Source organism: Medicago sativa, chromosome 4, assembly GCF_051527215.1.
Source record: "Medicago sativa cultivar Bolivia chromosome 4, Bolivia_mono, whole genome shotgun sequence".
Classification (NCBI taxonomy): Eukaryota; Viridiplantae; Streptophyta; class Magnoliopsida; order Fabales; family Fabaceae; genus Medicago; species Medicago sativa.
In genome coordinates, this window is record NC_140752.1 from 70,378,020 (window position 1) to 70,404,370 (window position 26,351).

General features: G+C 35.1%; 2 protein-coding genes across 5 annotated transcripts in view; both read left to right on the top strand.

Moving 5' to 3' along the window:
* The window catches only part of LOC146931374 (uncharacterized), a 46,334-nt gene extending 25,172 nt beyond the window's left edge, over positions 1-21,162 (top strand). Inside the window, exons 1-18 of one of the 3 annotated variants that reach the window (XM_085702873.1) lie at positions 1,662-2,030; positions 2,692-2,797; positions 3,314-3,427; positions 4,549-4,730; positions 6,783-6,978; positions 7,088-7,336; positions 7,985-8,131; positions 8,675-8,753; positions 9,805-9,924; positions 9,993-10,159; positions 12,320-12,459; positions 14,547-14,673; positions 14,772-14,840; positions 14,914-15,040; positions 15,261-15,375; positions 15,512-15,702; positions 15,794-15,906; positions 20,743-21,162. In XM_085702873.1, the coding sequence (XP_085558999.1) occupies positions 1,696-2,030; positions 2,692-2,797; positions 3,314-3,427; positions 4,549-4,730; positions 6,783-6,978; positions 7,088-7,336; positions 7,985-8,131; positions 8,675-8,753; positions 9,805-9,924; positions 9,993-10,159; positions 12,320-12,459; positions 14,547-14,673; positions 14,772-14,840; positions 14,914-15,040; positions 15,261-15,375; positions 15,512-15,702; positions 15,794-15,906; positions 20,743-21,045 (2,880 nt within the window). In that variant the 5' untranslated portion in view covers positions 1,662-1,695 and the 3' untranslated portion in view covers positions 21,046-21,162. Of the gene's footprint in view, positions 1-1,661; positions 2,031-2,691; positions 2,798-3,311; positions 3,428-4,548; positions 4,731-6,782; positions 6,979-7,087; positions 7,337-7,984; positions 8,132-8,674; positions 8,754-9,804; positions 9,925-9,992; positions 10,160-12,319; positions 12,460-14,546; positions 14,674-14,771; positions 14,841-14,913; positions 15,041-15,260; positions 15,376-15,511; positions 15,703-15,793; positions 15,907-20,742 lie in introns of those variants that run through there. The other 2 variants (XM_085702874.1, XM_085702875.1) reach the window with 2 other exon arrangements.
* A 1,676-nt stretch (positions 21,163-22,838) lies between these two features.
* Positions 22,839-26,142, top strand: LOC146931377 (P-loop containing nucleoside triphosphate hydrolases superfamily protein). 2 transcript variants are annotated; one of them, XM_085702877.1, is made up of 4 exons: positions 22,839-23,013; positions 23,279-24,678; positions 24,823-24,990; positions 25,458-26,142. In XM_085702877.1, exons 2-4 carry the CDS (start codon positions 23,455-23,457, stop codon positions 25,839-25,841), a joined length of 1,776 nt encoding a protein of 591 aa, XP_085559003.1. In that variant the 5' UTR covers positions 22,839-23,013; positions 23,279-23,454; the 3' UTR covers positions 25,842-26,142. The 2 variants fall into 2 exon arrangements, with proteins under 2 accessions (XP_085559003.1, XP_085559004.1); XM_085702878.1 differs by having other exon boundaries at positions 23,282-24,678.
* The last annotated feature ends 209 nt before the right edge of the window (positions 26,143-26,351 follow it).

A 26,351-nucleotide genomic window follows, 5' to 3' on the forward strand; every position in this document is an offset into this window, starting at 1 on the left:
CGTTGCATTTCAACATACTGAAAGTTGGCTTCCTCCAACGCACATGGTCTATTCGCGGTTGCCCTCTCATATTTAGCCCTTTAAAACTACAATACAATATATTCTTTGAAAACTCAATATCCAACCTAAGAGGCAACAACAATACAAAGTATTACCTCACATAATTGTTCAAAAGTGGAATTGAAAAATAATAACGTATAATAATCAACCATATAAGAACAATTACTAAATAAAAAAAGGAAAAAAAGAAAGTGTAGAACCTGACATTGGACAAGAGGATGACAAAAGATAAAGTAAGGGTGAAATTGTTGAATGAGTATATTGTTTGTATTTTTAATTAAAAGTTTCACAAAATCCATCCTACAAAACAATCCATCAAAATTCGTAGAGTTTTGAATACTCTTCTTTTTTTTTAGAATGAGAAAAGAAGGAAAAAAAAAGAAAAAAAAGAAGAAATAACTACACTTTTAAACAACCGATCCTTGAAGCATCAACTTTTAAGATGACACGGAGGCTTTGGGGGTTTCCTTTAAAGATGATAGTTAACATCACAAGCTCTTCGTTAGAAAATCAATACATTGGTTAACATCACGAGCTCAAAGTATGAATCAATTGAACATTACAATTTAATATAATAAATCTTGATTCTTGAATGACAAGACTTTCAACTGTACAACCGTACAAATGATCGATAAAATTGACAATAAAGCTGAGAGCTAGTACTTTATCATAATAACATACCACTTTGTTAGGGATATCAGCGCAATGCGGAAGCACAGGATCGATACAATTGGGAATCAAAGAGAAGTAAGTAAAATAACAAGAGAAATAACACACAAGATTTACGTGGAAAAACTCCTCAATATGAGAAGTAAAAAACCACGGGCGATCACGAGCAAAGTTCCGCTATGTGAAAGAAAAGAGTACAACAAGTCCTCTTATAGTGATGAGGACAAAGGACAATATTTTCTCTCAATATCTCCTAAAATACTCTCTAAAATGGAACAAGAATTCTCACCAAAAATACACTCAAGTGTATAGAAAGTGTGTTCAAATTGTTTTGTGATAACTCACTATATCAAGCCTTTCACGTTGCTTCCATATATATATATATATATATATATATATATATATATATATATATATATATATATATATATATATGCCTTAATCTCATACTTAAGAGTGAAGGAATCAAAGTTGGAACATCCACCTAGAGTAGGAGCTTGGAAGAAAATCATGATTTCTCTTGGTCAAAGATTGTAGACACATATTGGAAGGAAATCATGATTTCTCTTAGTCAAAGATTGTAGGCACATATTGGAAGGAAATTATGATTTCTCTTGGTCAAAGATTGTAGGCACATTAAATCCAAGAGTAACCTACCTCATAAGTAAGTCAAACATAATGACTTGTAAAAGTGGAGAATTAGAGCCACATAATCTAACACACTTGAACAATGTTCAAATTCCTCACAAATTATAAATTGTGAAAAAAATCTCAATTAAATATCATTGAATCTGTTGCTCTAGAAAAGAAATTATTAACCTTAAAATTATTGTCTTAATTCAATATTTAAACCATCAGATACATCGAACGGATCATAGAGAAAATAACTTGGTGCTCTCTCCGTTTTACTAATTATTTTCGAGGGGTTCTTTATGCAAATCCCTCTCTGGTTCATCACTCAGTAGAATGGAAGAGATTAACCAGAAGGAGGAGGAAGATCATCCAAGGGCGGTAGAAGACAGCGACAATGCCAATGAAGACACAGGGTATGGTACGGAAGAGAACGGAGAAGAAGAAGAAGAAGAAGACGCGTCAGAGAATGAAGAAGAAGAAGAAGAAAACGATACGGTGGATGAAGATGATCAATTCATCTTCGGTGACGGTGTAAATCCTTTGGACTTCGTTCGTAACAATGATTCCGGTGTTAATTTGTACCAGAAATTTAAAGATTACCACCAGAAATCCATGGAATACCGAGCTCTCGATAACCGAAAGCGAAAACTACCCCTACAATCTCACCGGTAACTAACTTCTTTGTCTTTTCTAATTTCTATATGGTTTCACAATCAAATCAATGTTCAATGCTATTAGTGTTGATTTTGAATTCCAATGCTGTCAGTGTTCTACGAAACGGTTGTATATGTTTTGCATGAATGATAAACTCGGCGTATCCGACATTTGTCCGTGTTGGACACCGCACATGTAATTACTGAGAAAACTTGTAGTAGAAAAGATGGTGGAAAATAGGCTTAGGTGGTTTCAGCATGTATGGAGAAAACTTGTAGTTAAGAAAGTAGATCAGATGGAGGATAGTCAGATCGTCACTAGAGGCAAATGAAGATGTACAAAAACTATAAGAGAAACTCTTGGTGGTGGGGGTGTTGCGTATCTCAACTAGTTTGAGCTAAGGGATTAACGGAGTTAAGGGTTTCAGTGTTCAAGTCATGGCAAGGAGAAAAATATGAACATAACAATTAACATACTAACATTTGTCATTAACAAAAAGCAATTAGAAAGATTTAGAGATTAATGAGTTGGATCCAAATACGGTCTACAATAGAACATTATGGCGTAATTTGATCCATGTAGCTGACCCCACTTAGTGGGATAAAGTTTGTTGTTGTTATAGCACTGATTTATATATGTTTGACACATTTTTGTATTGAATGACTCTAAATGCAGTGAAGAGACTTCTTCTAAGAAGGCAAGGGAAGATGATATTTTTGGGGTAAACCCAGCTGAGGTTGAGGAATTTATAAATTTTGGAGAGGGTAAGAGACAAAGAAAGGTATGATGTATGTACACATGTTCAATCACAATTATGCAACATTTTGATAAGAGAGTCGCCAGTGCAGCATTCATTAATTCCTTTAAGATAGGTAGATTGTAAGTTTTAGACTAGCAATGGAATGGGCATTGGTGATTGAGGCATTTGCTATATTATAATTTTTGGAAGAAAACTGTTTACATTCATGCCAATTACAGTCATCCAATCCTAGCTTCTTCTAGAGAATTTTCGTTTTTTATATGGCAGCTGACTTTCTTGCAATTTCTTTTATGTTTTTCTTATTCCTTGTTTTCATAAATTTTCTGCTTTAGATGTGAGATCTTTACTAGTTTACTTTTATACCTCTTTTTTTGTAAGCTTTTGGTCCTTCGCTTGCTGATTGTATATTTTTCTTTTGAAAGCATTTAGATGAGAGTGTGAAAAAGATGAACATTCTCAATTACATGTTATGGATTCGCTTTATTATTTGCCTTTATCATAACTACATTCACCTTTCCAATATTGTTTATATTCCAGAAGAGGTCAAAAAAAAGAGGTAGGCAAAAAGGATCAAAGAAGAAACTTGACGAAAAGATATCACAGATGTTGGGTGATGCCTACGTTCACTATGCAAATGGCCGTCATAAAATGGTACATTATTATGTGATCTAGCAATCTATAGGTTTTGGCATTCAAGTCTGTTGTTCCGATTATATCAAAATTCAAGTTCATCAAATTATTATGTATTCACACGAACCCACTTTTGATCTTGCTTCAACATAATGTTTACCTTTTCGAAGAGACAAAGTTTCCTCCAACAACAACACACAACTACAAGTTGCATCCTTGTCTACTGAAATGCTTTTTGAACAGTACCTGTTGAAAGTCTGATAGAACCCTGAAATTTGAAGGTGACAATGTATTTATTTAACTGGAAAATGGTGTGCTCAAAGCTCTTACAATCATGAAAACAGAAAATAGAGAGGATAAACCAGAGTTCAAAGAACTCCTATCAGAGCTAAGCTGCTAGACCAGAGAGAACTTCTCCTAAACAACCCTTGAAAAACTTTTTGAATGCCTCACTCTCTTGTCTTTCCTCTCCTTTATATCCCCATTCACATGACAATCAATGTCACATCATTAATAATTCTGAATGGATGATTTAATTCCCTTTTCCTCTCCCCATTCACATGAAAATTAGTGCCACCTTATTAACTAACTTTAACTCTCCATCCTTGAACCCATTTTGACCTTTCAGGTTCCTATCAAAGTCCCACATCAGATATGATAGAGACTGAAACATGTTTATAAATTGGAGACATTCCTCACGTTACAAGATGGTTTTGTAGGATTGAGTTTGGCCAAACACAAATTATAAGATGGTTTATGTGCCTATCTAAAATCCATCGGGACACCCATTATAAGACCACTCGAGTCCTAGGCGTGAGAGAGGTGTGTTGAGAGTCCCTGAACAGATGTGATTTATCCTTAAAAAGTATGTACGAGTGAGAGACATCTTTCATCTTACAAGCTGGTTTTGTAGGGTTGAGTTAGACCCAACACAAATTTCTATGAGTACCCATTTTTATTTGGCTCAACTTTCATAATAAGAAGCAGAACAGTTAATGTTAGATTGCATTAAAGCTTGATGTTAAATTTTTCTGATTTTGCACAGTTTGTGTGTTTGTTTAAGCTTGATATACATTAACATAATATTGTTTTGTTCTGTTTTTGAAAATTAGTTATACAATGCTATGTTGGTTTTTTTGCAGGCTATATCTGTATTGCATGAAGTTGTCAGGCTGGAACCAAATTTACCTGACTCGTATCACACCCTTGGACTTGTCCATGGTGCAATTGGGGATCACGAAAATGAAATGGGTTTTTACATGATTACTGCTCATTTGACTCCAAAAGATCCAACGCTTTGGAAGACGCTTTATGTGTGGTCCATGTAAGATGGTTATTCATTTTTGTTTCCATTGTTTTTTCTTAAAAGTTACTTTTCTGGAAGTATTCAGCTGTATCACTCTAAAAATGATAAGGTTTATAACAGAAACTTATTGAATTGAATTGAGTAAACAGCACATAGATGTAGTATATCAACTTCTCTGCCAGTCTTAGAGCTGAGGCTCTCGTCTGAGAAAATAGTTCTCAGTCTATTGCAAAACAAAAGAAAAGGTGTGCTAAACTTCCCAAATATCCCCTATAATTATCCCAAATACATTTACGTAACTCTTAAATAACTGATTTTACATATAACTACCCTATTGCATAATTAGATTAACCACTTAATAATTTTTTTACTATATATCTTCATGTAAGAGAAGTATCTAATTAGTATTTTCTGGTTAGTCTATTTGCCACATGTTAAAGTAGATTTTCAGCTTGGTGTAACTGCCTCAATTAACCGAGTGCAGGTTAACTGATGTGATGCAGGATAGTATCTATATCTAGTATAAATATATGATTCTGCATATACACAGAATCAGAATGTACAATTTCAGTTTTCATCAATAAGAATTTGAAGCTTTTTCTCAGTTTTGCTTCACTTTATCATGGTATCAGAGCTTGGTTCGATCTATAGCGTCCGAAACTGAAAATCCCCCTCGTCCTCTCTCATCTGCCGCACACCTCACTGCTACGCCCTACTCCGGCGATGGTTATTCCTCCGTCCGACGACGATTTCCCTCGTCAAATTTCAATTGAAAATTTCTGAAAAACTAGATGAAAAGAACTTTGTGATTTGGTGTCAACAAGTTGAGCCAATCATCAACGCTCATAATCTATAGAATTTCATCTATTTTCCTGAAATTCCTGAAGAACTGATTGATCAATGAGATTGAGGTGCACTCTGATTCTGATATATATATATATATATATATATATATATATATATATATATATATATATATATATATATATATATATATATATATATATAGAGGGTGTATCAAGTGAGAGGAGTTTTATTGTGAGAGATGAGAGGGTTAAATCCTAACCATTGGATTAATCTTAATGGTTGAGATAAATTTTGAAAACATGTAGTCTCTCCTCACCGTATCATTCGTCCCTGACTCACGCTTCCTCCTTTCCTGTTCTCCCCTTCCTCGTTTCCAGTTCTCCCCTTCTTGAGATCTAAAGATGGTTGTGTATCCATAAAAATTAAATTAGGAGATAATTATTTCATAGAAGATGGTTGATCTAGATTTAAGAAACCAATTTGATTATTCATCTAAAATCATTTCACCATGAGATTCAACTACCCTTCTTTCTCAAATCTTCATATTTCTCATAGCTCTCCAATTTTATGATTCACACTTAGAATCAACATTTTGATTTAACGATTCACATAATTGATTTAATATATAGTAAAAAGATTAACAGTACAATCCCAAACTCTCTTTTGTGAGATTTGACTTTAAAGGTGTGATTCTATTTTTTTTTTGGTTAAAAACTAGAATTGATGCAACCATAAACCTCATCCCATGATCTGAAAACGTGAGGTTCGAATTCAAGGAAAAAAAATTGAACCGCTCACCACCATGAGAGAAGACCAGACGCGAGGGAAGAAGGAAGAGGATGAAAAGATCAGCTGTAATTTTTAAAATTAAATATCACTGTTAAGATTAATCCAATGGTTAGGATTTAACCCTCTCATCTCTCACAATAAAACTCCTCTCACTTGATACACCCTCTATATATATATATATATATATATATATATATATATATGCACTCTTTAAACTCCTAACTCTATGTCACTGTAACTAACTCAGAATTATGGTGACCTGTCATACAGCTAGCAATAAATGGCACACATCTGGTATACAATGAGTCTTGCTAAGCAAGCTTTGAGAGTAAACTGAAACTAGAAAATGATCTAAATGATTTACTCTCACATTTTCTAACAAAACTAAGTTAGTGCATGGTTTCATTTTAAACAATCAGTTTATAATTTGAAGAAATGGGCAGTTACTAAGCACGGAACCATTTTCAAATGCAGAGAACAAAATGATATTGGTCAAGCCAGTTATTGTATTTCGAAAGCAATAAAAGCAGACCCCCAAGATAGTAGTCTTAGGAGTCATCAAGCAATGCTTTATGCTGAAAGTCAAAATTATCAAAAAGCTGCCGAGGCTTATGAACAAGTATATCAACTTTGTCGTGAAAATGTTGATGCACTAAAAGCAGCAGCTAAGGTTAGTCCGTATGCTTTTGAGGTCATATATTTTTTTATACAAATAGTAGATATTTGGCGGTTGACTTTTGATATTGAAATTTAAATGAATTTTTACTGCTTACTTTTAGTACTACCAAAAGTGTGGTCAAGTTGAACGCTCAATTTGCATTCTCGAAGACTATCTGAAGAATAAACCAGATGGAGTAAATGCAAGTGTAGTTGATCTACTTGGTGCCATATTGATGGAAATAAAGGCGCATGACAGAGCTCTTCAGTACATAGAACAATCTCAAGTGGTTGGAAAAGAATTGCCCTTAAATTTGAAAGTTAAAGCTGGAATCTGCCATGTTCATCTTGGAAACTTTGAAATGGCTCAGGTGCGTTGCATGCATATTTCTGATTGAATTAACTTTGTTCGGTTTATTGTGTTTGGGCTTTCTCGATTAGCTTTGATTTTCTCTCCTACCGCTTCTTATTATCTATGATTATATGCCCATACCGTATAGCACTTCCAAAGTCTGAATTTTTTAAAGACTTTCACTTGTAACTTTGTTCAAATTTTCCATGTGGATGTTTTTTTTCCCACCTGTTTAATGGATAATATTGTTTGAATGTAACCAAAGCTTTGGTATTATCCACGAAATTATCTCCATCTTGTATATCATTGTTGAAGTTTGAAAGAGATTCTCATAATTGGTTTTTATTTATTTTTTTTTTTTTTTATGTTGTGGAGACTTTTTTCCTGTTGTTCCAGTTTTTTTAATTATACCTCTTGTATTCTGTCATGTTATTTTTTGGCTTTCTAGTTAAAAAAACTCTTCTTTTCTTTTGTGAAAGCAAAGAAAATTATATTTTAGGTTTTTGTCTTTGTATTCCCCTCTCCAAAGCTCGTCAGTATATATATATATTTTTTTGTTTCTCATTAGCTTCAGTTAATACAACGATGAAATGCATGTAGAACTATGAGTTTTATTTTGGTTTTACATTATTTGTATGCATTACTTACATTTATACATGATTAACAGGTTTTTTTCAATGATTTGAAACCAGAGAATGCAACCAAGCATGTTGAGTCGATCACCGAGGTCGCAGACTCATTTATGGGTCTTGGACATTATAATTCTGCATTGAATTATTTTAAGATGTTGGAAGGAAATAGTAAAAATGAGGATGTATGGTAACTCATTCCTATCAATTGTAATTTTCTATTTTGATTTTACTCGGGTAATATGATTTTGCAGTCAACTTGATTTTATTAGTACAGATCTGCCAGGATTAATAGGTTGCAGACTTCTAGGAACTGTCAATAAAAGACATATGGGGTTTTGACTTTTAAGTGCTAGGTGCCAATTTTGGCAAGATTGGTGGTTTTAGTTTAGTTTTGTTTTTTTGTTTTGTTTTGTCGTAGTTGAATTTTACACTTTTGTAAGAAGAGGTTTTTTTTTTTTTTTTTTTTTTTGAGGGAGTAAGAAGAGGTTTCTATATTTTTAACAAGCTGGAAGCTTGTGTATTCTGTGCCATAATGTTTAGTGACCTGGAGTTTTTATGAATATTTATTGGTTAATTATTGGGGAATATAAGGATCGTTTAGTCATCATATCATAATCTTAATATAATAGATGAAGGTCAATGTTATGAAAACTAGAGATATTTTTCATCATCATTATTGTACTATCAGGTTAATTCGACATTGAAATTTAATTTCTTTCTTGCAGGGTCTTCTGTATCTGAAAATTGCTAGATGTTATCAAGCGTTGGGAGAAAGGAAACAAGCAATTATCTCTTTTTACAAAGGCAAGGTTTTATTTTTATTAAGAACAGAATTTAGGCAAATTATACTTTAAGAAAACCATTCTTCTCTTGTTTTTCAATACACGAAATGAAATTTCTTTTCCCCTAACATTTTCATTTGGTGCTGAAGCTTCTAAAATAAATGTTTCTTTTTTTTTTTTGAAGGAAAAATAAATGTTTCTTTTAAAATTTGGAATTTTAGCCTACCTCTACCTCAAAAGCTATAGATCTAGAGGTGAGGATTGTCAAAGCCTTCTAAGGACTACTTGGCCACAAACGTACCATAACTCTGCTCAGGATCATGTTGTCCAATAACTAACAACACCTCCTCATGTCCCCAGTATTGGACATATGGAGCGTGGACAAATACGGTCAGTGATGACCCAATATAGATGTAGGATATGCTCTAAAACCATTTTAGAATTTGAGCTTTAAGCCTAACTCAAAAAGCTAAACCAAGAGGTGTGGATTCCTTAAGCCTGAAAAGTAATACTTTGGCCTTATCTGTAGTCGGTGTGTGATCTCAAACAGTTCCCAACAACATTTTTGAGTTTCTTTACCACCTTTCTCTTGGAGGATTTTTCTCGAGTATTCAGAAGATTCAAGTCTTGCAGCTAAAGCACTTAGACATTTTCATTTATTTAGCTTTTGAGTCTTGATTGACATGTATATTTGTAGGTTCTAGTATGGCGGCTAACGTTCTTAATTTTTTTTATTGTATCTTCTAGAATCTTCGTTGCATCTTGGGTGACATGCATATTCTTTCTTTGAAGTTAATTATTTGAAGCTTTGAGACCCCTTTTTGTTTCTATATGCTTTGTGATAGAGTAAAAAGGAAATAGAAAAAAGAGAGTCAAAAGAGGGTGTATTGGTGCTGCACACTCTTTTGACACAGGCTTGAAATTTACGATCGATGCTGCAATACTCTTTGATTTCTAATAATTCTGCTTGAATAGTCTTCACTTTTTTTTCCCACTATTTTTCCCTTTTTTTTCTTTCTTTTTTTTGTTGTTAATTTTCATATTCTTCGGTTCTAATGAAGATTTTGTTTCAGTCCTAGAAACATTACAAGATGATGTTGAAGCACGCATAACTTTGGCTTCCCTTCTAGTTGAGGAGGGGAAAGAAAATGAAGCCATTTCCTTGCTGTCTCCTCCAAAGGAATCTGGTACTGGTAAAAATGTTTTCTTTCTTTGTGATTGAAGTTCTTCCTTGGAGACGCTAATGTTGAGGTACTTGCAGACTCGGGTGAAGCACATTCTGAAAAGCCAAATAGATGGTGGGTTGATGTGAGAATAAAACTTAAGCTCTGTAACATATTTCAGATCAGAGGGATGCTTACTGATTTTGTGGATGTATGTTTCCCTTTAGTACGTGAATCTTTGAATGTTGCAACTCCTAAACGAAAGGTAATATTTGAAAAACTATATTTATGCATACACCCTCGCTTTCATACAAGCACATTCACACACAGAGCTGAACATAGATATGCATGCTTGGTCTGTTGAAAAAACTAATGATTTCACCTTGATCTTTAAAAAAATAGTTGCTCTGTTAAAAAGGTTTAGCTGGAGACTTGTCAATTAGTTGCATTTATTGGTTTTAGATGTTGGTTTTGAAAAATAAACTTTCACCCTCCCTCCATGTAGGAAAAGACTTTTTTGTTGTTGTTTGCTAGCTAGTGAAACCTTAGGTTGATGATAATCATGCTTCAAGAAGGGTTATATGTTTTAGTTTTGCAATTAATTGAGCAAGTAGTATCAAGTTTTTGGTTATTAAAGTTAATTTGAGAATGTTATGTTATGGATGGTCAGTCAGTGGGATTTTGTTTTGATAAAATCATGCAAAGGAAAGGTCTTCTATTTAGGCTGCATCTATCTACTATCCATTTATGAAAGAGATCAGACAAGTTAAAGATTAGTGGGACCCATTGTGGGGTGCACTTATTAAAATGGGTCTCACTAATTTATCACTTTTGTCTGTCTCATAAATGGAGATAGATAAATGGAGCAAACCTGGACTTGGTCTTGAGGGAACTGGCATATAACGGCAGGACATCCCGTATTCTCATTTTTTTTAATCCTATTCATACCTGTACCATAAATTTCAGCAGTTTCCATTTGGATCCCTAGCTCCTTAGGTGTAAGGAGGTGATCTTATCACAGTCATGAATTGACTGGTTTTTTTCTTTCTCACTAGATCAAGTTGGTTCTTGTTAGATATGCCCCCTATACTCCCACGATCGTGGACGTCTTGCTTGAGTTCGTGACTAAGCAGAGTCGGAAATTGGTAGGCACGGGTAGGATCTCCATAAAAAGTCATAAACTCGTGAGATCAATCGAGTTATGTGACCCTCAAGAAGCATATAAAGCAGTCGGGTTTGTGGGTCTGATCCGTGACCCCGTTGCTTTAAACCAGTTTCGTTGATAAAAAAATCCCTAAATTCTTGTGCTACTTATCCCAAACTTTTTCTCCCTCAACTAGGTCTCTAACTCAGACCCTCTCCCCTTCATTCTCTTGTGCCTTCCTCTAGCTTCTGTGAACTCCCTCTGCTCCTTAGTGTCTAAACAGTTTTTTTTTTTGTTGGTATTTTTCAGAAAAAAGCTTGTTATGCAGACCAAACAAGTGAGTGATCCGTTCCTAAATACATGCCGCAGTTTGACCATGTGCACTGTTCACATAACCTATTTTGACCTTTTTTTATTACTAATATATAAATGCAAATGTTAGTATATAAAATGTTTGTCGATTTGTCTCTATGAATATTTTCAAAATATAACTTTTCATAACTTTTTATTATAGATAATTACTATTGACAATAATGGTCAAAGTTGTGATTGGCATGTGTGAAGTGGTCAAATGCGGTAAGTATTTAGGAATAGAGTGAGTAGTTCTCTTGGGAAAAGAAAAAACTATTCTAGGAAGAAGAAAAAAACTGCCTGATTTCCAAAAAGTCTTATTTTTCTCATAAACGAGGGAGAGTAAACATAATTGGAAAAAGAAAAAACTGTTGGGCACTTTTTTTTAAAAAAAAAAAAAAAAAACTAAACTAAAAACGAGTAGTATTATGTTTATTTTAGAAAATTAATTTCCTTATAATAACAATTAAATATACAAGACATTAAAACATTGATGGTAAAATAACTATAAACTATTAAATATATTCTAACTGAAATTATAGTTACATTTTTATACTATTAATTAATTATATCATCATATGTTTATATTAAAATATATTTTAATATTTATCATAGGAACTTACAATCTGTGTTACAATGCCACGATTTACGATCTTGACTTCTTTCTGGTCTTAGGTCAGATCTCGATTTTGACTACCTTGAGTGTTGTAATTACTACTCAACATTTTATATTTAATGAATGTGTAAGATCGACCATGTTGTTTCCATTATTTAGCTATTTGAAGTCAGTGTTTTCAGTTTGTTTTTGAATACTATGGGATTTCTTGCCTTCTCCCAATATGTACTCTTTTTTCCTGCTTTTATAACTACTACTTTCATTAAAAAATAAAAAAATAAAAAGGAATACATCCTTACTGGTTGTTGCTGCAGAGCAAACCGTTGCTACAGGGCAAATCAAAGAAGAAGCGTCTCTCCAAAAGTGATCTGCTTAAAAGGGTAGAGAAACTTGCTGCTCCGGAAACAGATAGTGTATTTCGAGGATTCAAGAATGTAGCCACATCAGCTGATCGGTGAGTGTTGTTTCTCACATTGTGTGATCACATTCCTAATTGTACTTTCGCATTGTATGCACAGTTACTCTATTATCTATCACCTAATGTTGTTGAGTATAAAAATATTAAAGAAAGATGATTTACTGTTGACCCTTTATTAGAGGTGATTAATTTGATGATCGATTCTTATTAGGTTTTATATTGAGCCTAACTCATCCTTACAAAACTGGCTTGTAAGGTGAGGGCGTGCCACTCTTTATAAACTCTAATCAGGCCTTATCAATATTCTAGGTGGGCCTTGGGTTTTTCCCAATACACTCCCTCACACCTAGCACTATTGGACTTGGTGCATAAATATAAATGGTGGGTGGCCCAGAACGATAGGCTCTGATACAATATTTGGTTTTTATATTGGGTCTAGCTCATTGTTACAAAACCGGCATGTATGGTGACGGGTGCCAGTCTTTAAACTCTAATCAGGCCTTATATCTATTCTATGTGGGACTTCAGTTTTTCCCAATAGTTTTAGCTAATATATTTCTGTTGATGATTGTTTAGTCTATATATACTATAACTTTATAAGAGAGTTATTAATTTATTATGCCAAAATAATTCATTTTGAATTTTTTTTTAAATGATTTAATTGAATATAGCCTCTCGGCTAGACAATTACTATATTCTATATTTTGTTAGTTATATCATCCCCTTGCCAAAATCTGTATGGCACTCGTATTATGCATGGTCTCTGTGTTTCAGTGGGTTATAGGATGCACCACTAATATAAGCTATTTCATCTAATGACAAAAAAAAGGTGGTTCTAATGTTATAATTTGTAATTCAGTCCTTCTCTCTGTAGTTGTCCAGAAGGTGGTTCTAATGTTATAATTTGTAATTCAGTCCTTCTTTCTGTAGTAGTCCAGAAGGAAGCTGTACGCTACCTTGCTTCTAACTCCGACAAAAATAGTGGCTTGTTGAAATTTGAGGCCTAACTCATCCTTGCAAAACCGGTTTACAAGGTGAAGAGTGCCTCCTCTTTATAAACTCTTATCAAGAGTCTTATCTATCCGATGTGGGACTTGGGTTTTTTCCAATATGGCTATCCTTGTCTAGTCAATCCCCAACTTTTCTTCACTCCAAACAGATCCCCGAAAATATCTGAATGGATTGTATAATCTAATTTAATCACAATTCACAAACATTAAGTTAGAGCGAGTTGGGGATAGGATTAGAAATGACAACATCAGAAAGAGAGTTTGGGTAGCACCTTTAGTAGAAAAGATTGTGGAAAAAGGCTTAGGTGGTTTGGGCATGTAGAGAGAAGACTTGTAGATTATGTAGTAAGGAGAGTAGATCAGATGGGGGATACAGGATCAACTTATAAACAAACCATTTTCCAAAAGCAAACAAAGGATGTGTAGAGAACCATCCCAGATGGACAACCTTAGAGCATCCTCTCATCAATATCCTCTTGTCCTTCCTCTCTGCACGGATTTTCCCCCTCTTATTGAGCTCCAACTCCTCACCATCGCCAAAATACTATCCGATTCTCAACAGTAACTAAGCACTTGAACTTTAAGTGGGGCCATACCCAAGTCATCTGGTGCAAACACCCAAGTGGATTGGAGCTATCCAACCTATGTTTGCTTTCTGATGTTATCTGGCACTTGTTGAGTATTATAATTTATACCACCTTAGCCTCTCTGCCGTGACAACAGCTCAGCCACTGTTAGCCCCGTTAAATTACTCCAACAACTTGTTTGATGTCCAGTCTCAGGTCACCTTGGCCAAATCTCCTCAATGTTGTGCGATTTTCCCAACCATTGCTAACATTATGGTGGCCCACAACGGCAGAAGGGGAAGGATAGAGGGAGAGCGTATCTCTGCAAATTTAATTGAGGTATCAATGAACTACTTTTGTACCCTATTTTGAACCTATGTTTCGCTGATCGATGGTCATTATTTTCGTTGAATCCTTTGTAAGTATCAGAACAAAATATTTTAGGGTGAATAGTCTAGAGTAGTGGACATTTTTGCATGTTCTTAGCCCTCTCTACATCTGCTTACAAAGTGAAAAGAATTCCTCTTATATTGTTTTATTAAATTAGGTTGAAGGCTTCCAGAGCAAAAAAGTTGCTTGAGGAAAAGGCAATTGAGAAGGAGAAAAGGAAAGCCGAGGCAGTGGCCTCTGGAATTGACTGGCGAAGTGATGATGACTCGGATGATGAGCTTCAGGTAATCTGTTTGTTGTTGTTTACTGTCAGTTGTAGTACATTTGTTTTAGTGATAATGCGTTAACTAGATTTTTTTTATATTGCGTGGTATGTCTCCAGAAACCAAACACAGAATCTCCCTTGTGTAATCTTCACAAAGATGAAGGATATCCCCAGCTAATCATTGATGTTAGTACTTCTATCACTTTTTTTTGCATCCCCTTCAATTTTTAATGTCTGATCCATTAGTATCAATGTACAGTTGTGCAATGCATTAGCATCCTTGCAAATGTATAGGGAAGCATTAGAGATTATCAATCTCTCTCTGAAATCGGCTCATATTTCTCTGTCTGCTGAGAAGAATGAGAAGCTTCGATCTCTTGGAGTTCGTAAGTTCTAAACTCTAACAAGATTGTATTTCTTTCTAGATTGATTTTATGCTGCCAACTTTTCTTGTTTCAAGAAATCAAAATAAAAATTGAATGGATTAACTGCTTGTTTGTTTGTTTCCCCTTCTTTAGCTTTAGATAGTTTGAAGAGATAAATTAATTTGTTGTTCTACGGTGGGATAATGTATATCTTGCTGACCAAGCAATTTTGTGTTCACAGAAATGGCATACAGCACCCCAGATCCTAAACAAGGTTTTGATTGTGTAAAAGGCATTGTTAAACAACATGCACAGAGTGTTGCAGCTTGGAATTGCTACTACAAGGTCATCTCAAGGTTAATTTGTAGATGCAAGTAACCAGACGTTAGTTTGGCTCATAAGTTTTCTTTTGTAGGACGGTTATGGTCTAAAGTAAACGTAGAACCCGGTTCTTCTATAATTTTGTTTGCTTGTTTTTATCCTGTTTGATAGATTGGAAAACCGAGATACAAGACATGACAAATTTTTACGTGATATGCAAGAAAAATATGTGGATTGTGTGCCTCCTATCCTCATTTCTGCGCATCAGTTTACTTTATGTAGCCATCATCAAGACGCGGCAAGGAAATACCTTGAAGCTTATAAACTTTTACCCAAGAATCCATTGGTTAATCTTTGTGTTGGTATGCTCTTTCATTTCACACTGTTTTTATATTGTGCTTTCTTAGCCAAGAACAAGCAGAAATTGTACTGTTATTCATCAATGTTTCTTAGGAACGGCCTTGATCAACTTGGCGCTGGGTTTCAGACTTCAAAATAAGCATCAGTGTGTTGTACAAGGTTTAGCATTCCTCTACAATAATTTGGAGATCTGTAAGAACAGCCAGGTTTGTTTTCAATTTCATGAATTTCCTTGTGCACATTTAAGAAGAAAATGTTCGTTACTTAAATAAATAAAAGTAAGAACAGTGAGGAACAAGATTTATTTATATAGTGGATTGTTTCGGCTCATTTACAACATATTATAGTTCTTATCTGGTATTTATAATTTGGTCATCAAACTGATCCCAAAACTGCAAAGAATGTACGCTGCCTATAATTCTTGTGAGTATTGGTTTTGAAAGGGTTGGATTGTAGCCAAGACAACAATAGTTGGTCCTATTCCTCACAGCCACTATATGTTGAATTTTCCTTGCTGATGTCTTTGTCTTCGATGATAAGAAATTTTGGTGGGAATTAACCAAGTACCTATGGTGGCGATGACCCTTCATAACTAGTAACTAGCTCAATTTGCTGCTTCCACAAGAGAAAGTTCTTGTCACTGAGAGTTTTCACAAGTTTGCAGAGAGGTTGATAGGGCTGATGCAGGCAGCACTTGGTTCGCCTAAGGCATTGAATTCACCAAAGGTGGTTTGGAAGGAGAAGGAATTGCCCATTGAGTTGGAGGAGGAGGGTGGGTGTTTATTGGAGTAGGGATTTGGGGTGCGAGAAAGTCTCTAGAATTTAGGTGGCAAAAGCCATGGTTAGCACTTCAAGTTCTTCTTGATATGATGTACATAATAAAGGAAGCCATAGAAAAGTTAAAATAGAAATACTAACTCCATTCCTAACTATAAGACCTTTTTAGAAGATTTGTTTGTCTCTAAATATAAGCCCTACAAATTTCTAGACGCATTTATTGCTCCCCAATATATCCCTTATTAAGAGGTGTGCTAGGAACACTCTCTTTTTAAATCTCTTAAGCACTCATTCTTTTATTGAGTGAAATCCATATGGGTCCCACCACTTTATATGAGACACATTTCCAAAGTGTACGACCCTCATTGATTTCAACAATAAAGGAGTGAGTGTTAGAGAAAATATTGAGACACATTTCCTGCGTGGACAAATGCAGGTGTTATAACTTTGATATTATCTTAGTTTATCTCCTAAGTCTTAACATCAGATTCTAATCTTAAAATATCTCCCATGATTAGTTTTCATATCAGTTAGTTATTATCATGATTTGTCTCTTGATGTTTTTTATTTATTTAAGATTAGGAGTTTTATATCCCTATAAATAGATGTTAGTGTTTAGTCTTTTATATTAAATCAATATCGAGTTATTAACAGTAATATTCTAAGTTCTTATTGTTAAGAGTCCCTCATTGGATGAGAGATTGCTTGAACAAGTGTTTATAAGTGGGGGCGTCTTCACCTCACTAGCCGGTTTTGTGAGGTCGTGTTAGGCCTAACCACAATTCCTAAGACCTATCATTTGTCTCCTCCTTTTGTCCAAAACTCATAACTTCAACATGGTATCTAGAGCCTGGTTTGATCCTCCGTGACTTGTCTCGTCACTATTCTGCTGAAAAGTTCACAAAAGTTTTGGATTGTAATAACAGTTGTGTAAAGATATGTAAATTCTGTGTAAGTTGTGTGTCTAATGAGATCACACACCTTGTATATATAATGGTTTTACAATAAGTGCATTGAATGTTTAATTAAGCACTAGCCTAGGAAGTTGAATATAGGAGTAATTGCAATCAATCTAGGAAGTTGTACAATTAAAGGAATATCTAAAGATTCTTAACTTTAACAAGTTGTGTTCAGACTTTATTTTATTGAAATCTTCGATTCCCACTAATGATCATATCAACGTCTTTGATTCCCACTAATGATCATTTTGGTTATGTCTTCTTTTCCGTCGATGGGCATTCTGATGGTGACTTTTGTTGGATATGGCTCACTCTAGCCAGGCTCTCAATCTGAGATGCTTTTGCCTCAGCCTCGGCCTTTTTCCCAATGTACTACTCATCCTGGTCCAAGATGCACTGCCTTGGCCTCATCCTTCGTCCGAAATGCACTAGCTTCAGCCTTTGTCCCAGATGCACTGACTTGGCTCCTTCTTTTACTCAGATGCTCTGTTATTATCCTTTGTTCCAGATGCACTGACGTGGCCTTTGTAGGAGAAACGGTTTTAAGAGTTGGTTTAAATATTTGGGTCTACTATATTATTGGTTTGAAGTTTCTAAATATGGTTTTGAGAAGGGCGTCTATCTTTGCATAATTGCCTACCTAAAAAATTTCTCAGACTTAAGATCATGGCATCTATCTGGCCAACTTATCTTTATTACAATTCTACCCGACTTCTGTAGCATCCCTAAGTTGCCTTCCCAACCATTAATTCTACATGCAGCAAAATGCAATGTTTTCTTCAACAAGATTAAGAAGACCAGGCTTAGGTTTAGTAAGCTTAAGCTTTGGGGGGGGGGGGGGGGGGGGGGGGGGGGTGTGAATGTACGAAATTTCTTAAAATATCTTTGACTTTATATTATCTCCTATGATCAATTTCTAATCTTAAAGTATTTTAGATTATCTCCTAGGATTAGTTTCCAGCTTAAATTCTCCTATTCATATTGTCAATTTTCTTTGTTTTTTCTAATAATAAAGATTAGCCCTTTCACCCAAAGGGATTCAGTAGGTAAATGTAATTGAATGAGTAAAAGATATCAGCACCAGCAGCACTAGGGACTGAGAATTTAAATGACTGCATCTCAAAACATTTAATATCTCCAATGATAGAATTTGATCATGATTTAATATTTTGAGTTGGTTTCTACATTCTAATTAAGTTGACAGTGTCTTAAATTTGTTGGAATGTGTCAACTGCTTAAATTTCACCTTGTGGATCCTTGAATTCATGTAGTCACTTTCAATGAGATATGAATAAATACAACAACAACAACAACAACAACAACAACAACGCCTTATCCCACTAAGTGGGGTCGGCTACATGGATCAAATGCCGCCATAATGTTCTATCAAAGACCATATTTGGATCCAACTCATTGACCTCTAAATCTTTTCTAATGGTTTCTCTAATAGTTTTCTTAGGTCTTCCTCTACCTCTTTTAACCTGACTCTCCTCCATTTGATCTACTCTTCTTACCACGGCGTCTACGGGCCTTCTCTCTACATGTCCAAACCATCTAAGCCTATTTTCTACCAACTTTTCTACTATAGGTGCTACCCCCACTCTCTCTCTAATGATGTCATTCCTAATCCTATCATGTCTAGTCTTACCACTCATCCAACGCAACATCCTCATCTCCGCTACGCTTACTTTACTCTCGTGTTGGCTCTTAATCGCCCAACACTCCGTACCATACAACATTGCCGGTCTGACTGCTGTCCGATAGAACTTTCCTTTCAGCTTAAGTGGTACTTTCTTATCGCACAAAACACCTGAGGCTCTTCTCCATTTCAACCACCCAGCTTGAATACGATGATGTACATCAGCTTCTATTTCTCCGTCATTTTGTACTATGGACCCAAGATATCTAAACCGTGTAACTTGGGGTATGATATGATCTCCAACTTTCACCTCTAAGGTAGACCCACTTCTCCTTTTACTGAAGTTACATTCCATATATTCCGTCTTGTTTCTACTCAGGCGGAAACCGTACGCTTCTAAGGCTTGCCTCCAAGTCTCTAGCCTCCCGTTTAACTCCTCCCTCGACTCACCAAGCAAGACTACATCATCTGCAAAAAGCATACATCTCGGTGCTAACTCTTGGATGTGTTCCGTCAGTACATCCAAAACTAAAGTAAAAAGATAAGGACTTAGGGTTGACCCTTGGTGCAGTCCTATTGTTATGGGAAAATCTCCGGTATCCCCATCCTGCGTCCTCACACTAGTCGAAGCCCCCTCATACATATCCTGGCTAGCTCTAATATAGGCAAATCTCACCCCTTTCTTCTCCAGGGCTTTCCACAAAATCTCTCTAGGTACTCTATCATACGCCTTCTCCAAATCAATGAAAACTAAGTGCAAGTCTTTTTTATCCGTCCGATATCGCTCCATCACGCGTCGAAGTAGGTAGATCGCTTCCATAGTCGACCTCCCAGGCATAAAACCAAATTGGTTATCCGTAACGTGAGTCTCTTTTCTTAGTCTTCGCTCAATTACCCTTTCCCATAACTTCATGGTATGACTCATTAGCTTAATTCCCCTATAATTCGCGCAATCTTGTATATCCCCCTTGTTCTTATAGATTGGAATTAAGGTGCTTCTTCTCCACTCGTCCGGCATTTTCTTCGTCCTCATAATCTCGTTGAAAAGTTTTGTGAGCCACCCAATTCCTCTATCGCCAAGACTTTTCCACACTTCAATAGGTATGTTGTCCGGCCCAACTGCCTTGCCATTACTCATCCTTTTCAACGCTTCTTTCACCTCGTGCTCCTGAATCCGGCGATAATAGTTATAGTTTCGGTCCTCCTCTCTGATGTCTAACCTGTTAGAGTCTGGTAAGATCTCATATCCTTCATTAAATAAGTTGTGGAAATACTTCTTCCATCTATCCTTAATATCTCTCTCTTGCACCAAAACTATACCCTCTTCATCCTTAATACACTTCACTTGGTCCAGGTCTCTTGTCTTTCGTTCTCGTCCCTTCGCAAGCTTGTATATAGATTTCTCCCCCTCCTTGGTACCTAAAGATTGGTATAATCCTTCAAATGCTTGAGTTCTCGCTTCGCTCACCGCCTTCTTAGCCTCTTTCCTAGCTATCTTATATTTATCCCAAAAATAAATACACATCAAAAATATTTTTGGTAGTTTATCAGATAAAAAACTTACAGCTGGTTGATTCTTGTCATGAGTTTTTTACTTTATTTTATACATTAATTTCTTTATACATTAATAAGGTGAAACTGAACTAACTGATTGCCATGCCTTGCAGGAATCTACTGAACTAATTGATTGCCCAGCCTCACAGGAATCTTTATATAACATAGCTCGCGCATACCATCATGTTGGTCTTGTAACACTGGCAGCAATATATTATGAGAAGGTGATTGCTATTAAGGAGAGAGACTATCCAATTCCAAAATTTGAAAATGAGAATATTGACGTCAATGAAAATTCCAAACCTGGTTACTGCGACCTTCGCAGAGAGGCAGCTTACAATCTACATTTAATCTACAAAAAGAGTGGTGCTCTCGATCTTGCTAGACAAGTTTTGAAAGATTATTGTTCCGTTTGAGGTTACATGATCCTTACAAACTGCAAATTATCTTCAGGATTTTATTGGGATTTCTATTATATTATACATACACACACAATTAAAAACATGATATGCAATATATTTATTTAGTTAGTATATGGTTGGTGGTGTTAATTTATCATTATTGCGTCAGAGTAAACACCCAGCAGCAATGATTCAAAGACATGCTGAAGTGTTTGGCGTTATATTTTTCATGATCTTTGCTACATATTTTGACGTCAGTTTTTTATATGCCTTCCTCTAAAGTGAAGGAATGCAATTTAGAGATTATTAGTTTTGATTTTGCAATAGTATTGTTACTATTAAGTTTTCAGTTTAGTACATAGTCGGTTAATTTTTTTTTTTTTTTACAATATCAATTGATTACAGTTAATGTAAAAAAAATTTAAAATAGTTTCAATAAAAAAACTAAGAAATTCATTTATGAAAAAGAACAACGGTGAAGCTAGCCATCTTTGGACGAGGGGTTCAAACATATAAAAAAAAAATTGAATGTTGTCTTGATAGTTTTTATCGTTAATAAACCTCTTTTTGTAGTTGCTCAAAAAAAAAGTAGATATCTATTAATGTTTTAATTTCTACTAATTTTTTACAAATAAACTTATTTATGGTGGTTAAATATATTATTGGAATAGTTAATTACTAAATATACTACCCTATTTAAATAAAAAAAATTAATTTTTGGGTGAGCTAAAGCTTCCCCATTGCAACATAAGGCTTCTTTCCTCAAAAAGAAGAAGAATAAAAATTAGGGGACATAAACCTGTTCAAAAGCAAAAACTAGTAAAGAAGGAAACTTGTTACACAAGTTCTGTTCATATACTTTATAGTATTTGTCTGAACCAATGATAGGTATATCAGGAAATGAATTATCTTTTTTTTTTGACGAAAAGAAAATTAATTATCTTGATCTTTTATACTAATCAAACTAATGAATAAGTGATAATTGGATGACATTTTCCTCCACAACTAACTTCCTTCTTTTTTTTGTTTAAGAGCTCCCTTTTTTAAATACTACTCCCTCCGTTTTAAAATGAGTGTCGTTTTAGGTGTTTACACACATATTAAGAAATGCAATGATTAAAAGAAAGAGAATGGTTATTTTACCAAATTATCATTATTAACTATTGGTTAGTTTTAAAAGTAATACTTTGGAAGTAGTGTGCAGAGTATTAAATGGAGGGTACAATTGAAAAGAAAAAGCTATTATTGCATTGGAAACTGAAAGTGACATTCATTTTGAAACAATTTTTTTTGGCTAAAGCGACACTCATTTTAAAACGGAAGGAGTGCAAATCAAATCAAATGATTGGTTTTGATTATTTGACTGCATAGAAATTAACTAACTACTACTCCCTCCGGTCACTATTATGAACAAAGTTCACTTTTTAGATTCATTCAATAAACAATGTATGTAGTCTATATATAGTCCACATACATCATTTATTAAATGAACCTAAAAAGTCAATTTTTGCTTATAATAGTGACAGGAGGGAGTAAGTGATACTCCCTCCGTCCCGGTATAATTGACCTACTTTGGTTTTTCACACAGATTAAGAAAAGTGTATAAATGAAGGGAAAAGTGGAATATATTGTATTGGGAATGATAAAAGTAGTATTATTTAGTGTTATATTGTATTGGGAATGATGAAAGTTGTATTAAAAATTGAAATGGGTCAGTTATTTTGGGACACTTTTTTTTAGAAAATCGGTCAGTTATTCCGGGACGGAGGGAGTAATAAATAGGTCACAGATAAATGTTTTTATTTTCTGATATTTGATTTTAAAAAATCTTGCATTTTTAAGAGACAAACCGAAGTTCTCCTTCTCTCCCTCACTGTCTTCTCACAAAAACAAAATCACGCGGCCGCCGCCGCCGTCGTACCAATATCTTGCTCTCACTTCCGCTTCTCTATATCTCGCCAAGGCTTCATTTTATTGTTCAAGGTACGTTCGTTTCTTGTTCGAGAAAGATACACTTAGATTGAGACTTGAAGGTGTTCGATAGAATGTCTTCTTCATTCAACAATATAATTGTGTTTGTTTGTTGCATTCATTTATATACATAATAGATAGAGAATCGTACATTGGAGGCATTTTATTTTTTAAATAATTGTCACATGTTATACGAATTACTATCATTTAATTCAAATATTGCTGCTAAAGTTACTCATGATTGACGAGAATTTGTAACATTTTTCATTTTAATCAGAAGATATGATTGTGGAGAGATTTTACGACGAAACACCTTTCGGCAACTAATTTTCGTATGCTGAGAATTTGTGTATGGAACTGTGGTGGATTTATTTCTTGAGGTCTTTGTAGCAGAAGAAAATATTCCAGAGATTTAAATACTTATTTAGATTTCGAGGAGAACAACAGATAGAAATGATTGTAGCTAGAAAATTTTCCCCTTCAAAGCTTAAGTCGCTTGTTTATTTATCACTCCTTTCTGATTGCAAAAGCCATGTGCAGTCGAATCTTTTTACAACCTTAACACCAGACGCAAACCCCTATCTCCATAGCCTTACAAAAAATTTACCGCATCCATCAAGTAATTTGATTAGGTATTTCTCTTCAGCGCCAAAACAAAAATTGCCCTTATCTCGTGAGGGTAATTATGATGAAGGCATTTCCCAATCTCTTCATGTCTGCCCTGGTTGTGGGGTTTGTATGCAAGATTCCAGCCCAAAACACCCTGGTTATTTCATTAAACCATCTGAGAAGGATGTAACGTATAAATTGCATACCCATCTTGAACCTGTTGCTCAAGAGTCCGAATTCTCTAAGACAGTTAAAAAAGGGTTTGTTGTTGAACCAGAAAAGCTTAGTAGTAGTGATGACAACTTGTTCAGGAAACCAGAAAAGCCAGTGGTATGTGCACGCTGTCATTCGTTGAGACACTATGGGAAGGTGAAGGATCCAACTGTGGAAAACTTGCTACCAGATTTTGACTTTGATCATACAGTGGGAAGGAAATTGGCATCAGCAAGTGGGACCCGTTCAGTGGTGCTTATGGTTGTGGATGCAGTGGATTTTGATGGGTCGTTTCCTAGGAAGGTTGCGAACTTGGTTTCTAAGACAATTGAAGATAACTATACAGCATGGAAGCAGGGTAAGTCCGGGAACGTGCCTAGAGTAGTGCTTGTGGTTACAAAGATTGACTTATTGCCTAGCTCATTGTCACCAACAAGATTGGAGCATTGGATTAGACAAAGAGCTAGAGAGGGTGGCATTGTTAAGATTACTAGTTTGCACATGGTGAGTGCGCTTAGAGATTGGGGGATTAAGAATCTTGTGGAAGATATAGTTCAATTGGCTGGATCTAGAGGGAATGTATGGACTGTTGGGGCACAGAATGCAGGAAAGAGTACATTAATAAATTCTATAGGAAAGCATGTTGGAGGGAAGATTTCACATCTGACAGAAGCACCTGTTCCAGGGACTACACTCGGCATTGTTAGAGTGGAGGGTGCTCTTCCAAGTCAGGCAAAATTATTTGATACACCTGGCCTTCTCCATCCTTACCAGATTACAACAAGGTTGATGAGGGAAGAGCAAAAGCTTGTTTACATGACCAAGGAGTTGAAACCTAGGACATATAGAATTAAGGTTAGTGCACTTAAATACTAATTTGTGTTGTTGAATTTAATATTATTGCTTACATATGTGTGCTAATTTGTGTCTAGAGTTGTTGCATCTTTTGTCTTATTAAAATCTCATGTACTTCGTTCTTTTACCAATTAATTGTCGTAGGCTGGTCATTCGATTCACATAGCTGGTCTTATGAGATTGGATGTAGAAGAAACGTCCCTGGATACTATCTATGTCACGGTGTGGGCATCTCCTTATCTTCCTCTGCATATGGGTAAAATAGAAAATGCAAGTAAAATGTTCCAAGACCATTTTGGACACCAGTTACAGGTAGTCTCTTTGATCATTTTAATTGACTACTTATTAAGCAATCCCTTGCCCATGCTTATAAGCTGATTTTCAACTGTGTTCCTTTAGTTTTGTCTAGGTTACAAATAATTGATTTATATCTTAGTTATTACATCCCAACTAAAAAAAGTGTGCACCAAATGCTCTCTGGATAACCAGCCTGGTCCAAATCTTTAGTAGCATTTTTTTTCGGTAGTTTGCTGAGATTATTTTCATAGAATGACTTATAATACAATGTTAAGCAATATCTAGATATTCAATTGCCATAATATGCTTACTACAGTGAAATTTTTATTCTTACAACAGTGAAGTTTTTATTCATTGGTAAAGTGCATGTAGAAAGCTACATTGCAAGAAAAGACAAGTTTTTCTTTTGATTCATAGGCATTATTCACTGCGCATTACAGTTTCCTCTTGTATAACACCAGTCTGAATTTTCCATTGTTCAGCCACCAATTGGAGAGGAAAGAGTCAAAGAATTGGGAAATTGGGTGAGAAGGGAATTTCATGTTAGTGGAAACAGTTGGGACTCGAGTTCTGTAGACATTGCTGCTGCTGGCCTTGGTTGGTTTGCCATTGGACTTAAAGGAGAAACCGTATTGAGTGCATGGACTTATGAAGGAGTTGATGTTGTTCAACGCAATTCTTTGATACCCTATAGATCAAATACTTTTGAAGTTACAGGATTTACCGTATCGAAGATTGTCTCACAGTCTGATCGAGCTTCAAATAAGCCACGTCAACAAAGTGGCAAAAAGGCAAAGCAGATTGACTCAAAATCGCTATCCGGCTCAGTTGAATCACCTCTGTTGGCTTCTGATGGAGGCATGTGATAATGATATCAGTTGGAAGAAAGCAAAAGGAATTGAATTGCAATTTAGTTTCTTTACAAGAGATGAATTGAAATGCTAACTAACTAAACCAATAATTTCCTAGACATAAATATCTCAGGTCTCAGGTTCAAGCAATGGGAGTGATGACACATCTTTTTTTCTTGAAAAGAGTTGTCAAAAAAAAAATTAGGAATATATTGTAGTGTGTTTTCTGAGTTGGTTGAAGTGGCTTAATGAACTAATTAACTTTGCACCCAAAATGGTTCTCGGTTGAGATTTAAAATTCAACTATCGATTTTTATGCTTGGTCTTATTATAGTATTATAATAAATAATGATATTTTTCTCTTTAAAAACATGCATAGTATTTATTGATAGTGTTGCATTCTTTTTCATAATAAAACGACATTTGATTAATTTCAAATAATGCCTTATCGTTTTTCTTCTCGTCTGATGTACATAGTGAATGGTTCAGTGCCGAGTTTCTAAATATAATTATGTGCTCTAGAAT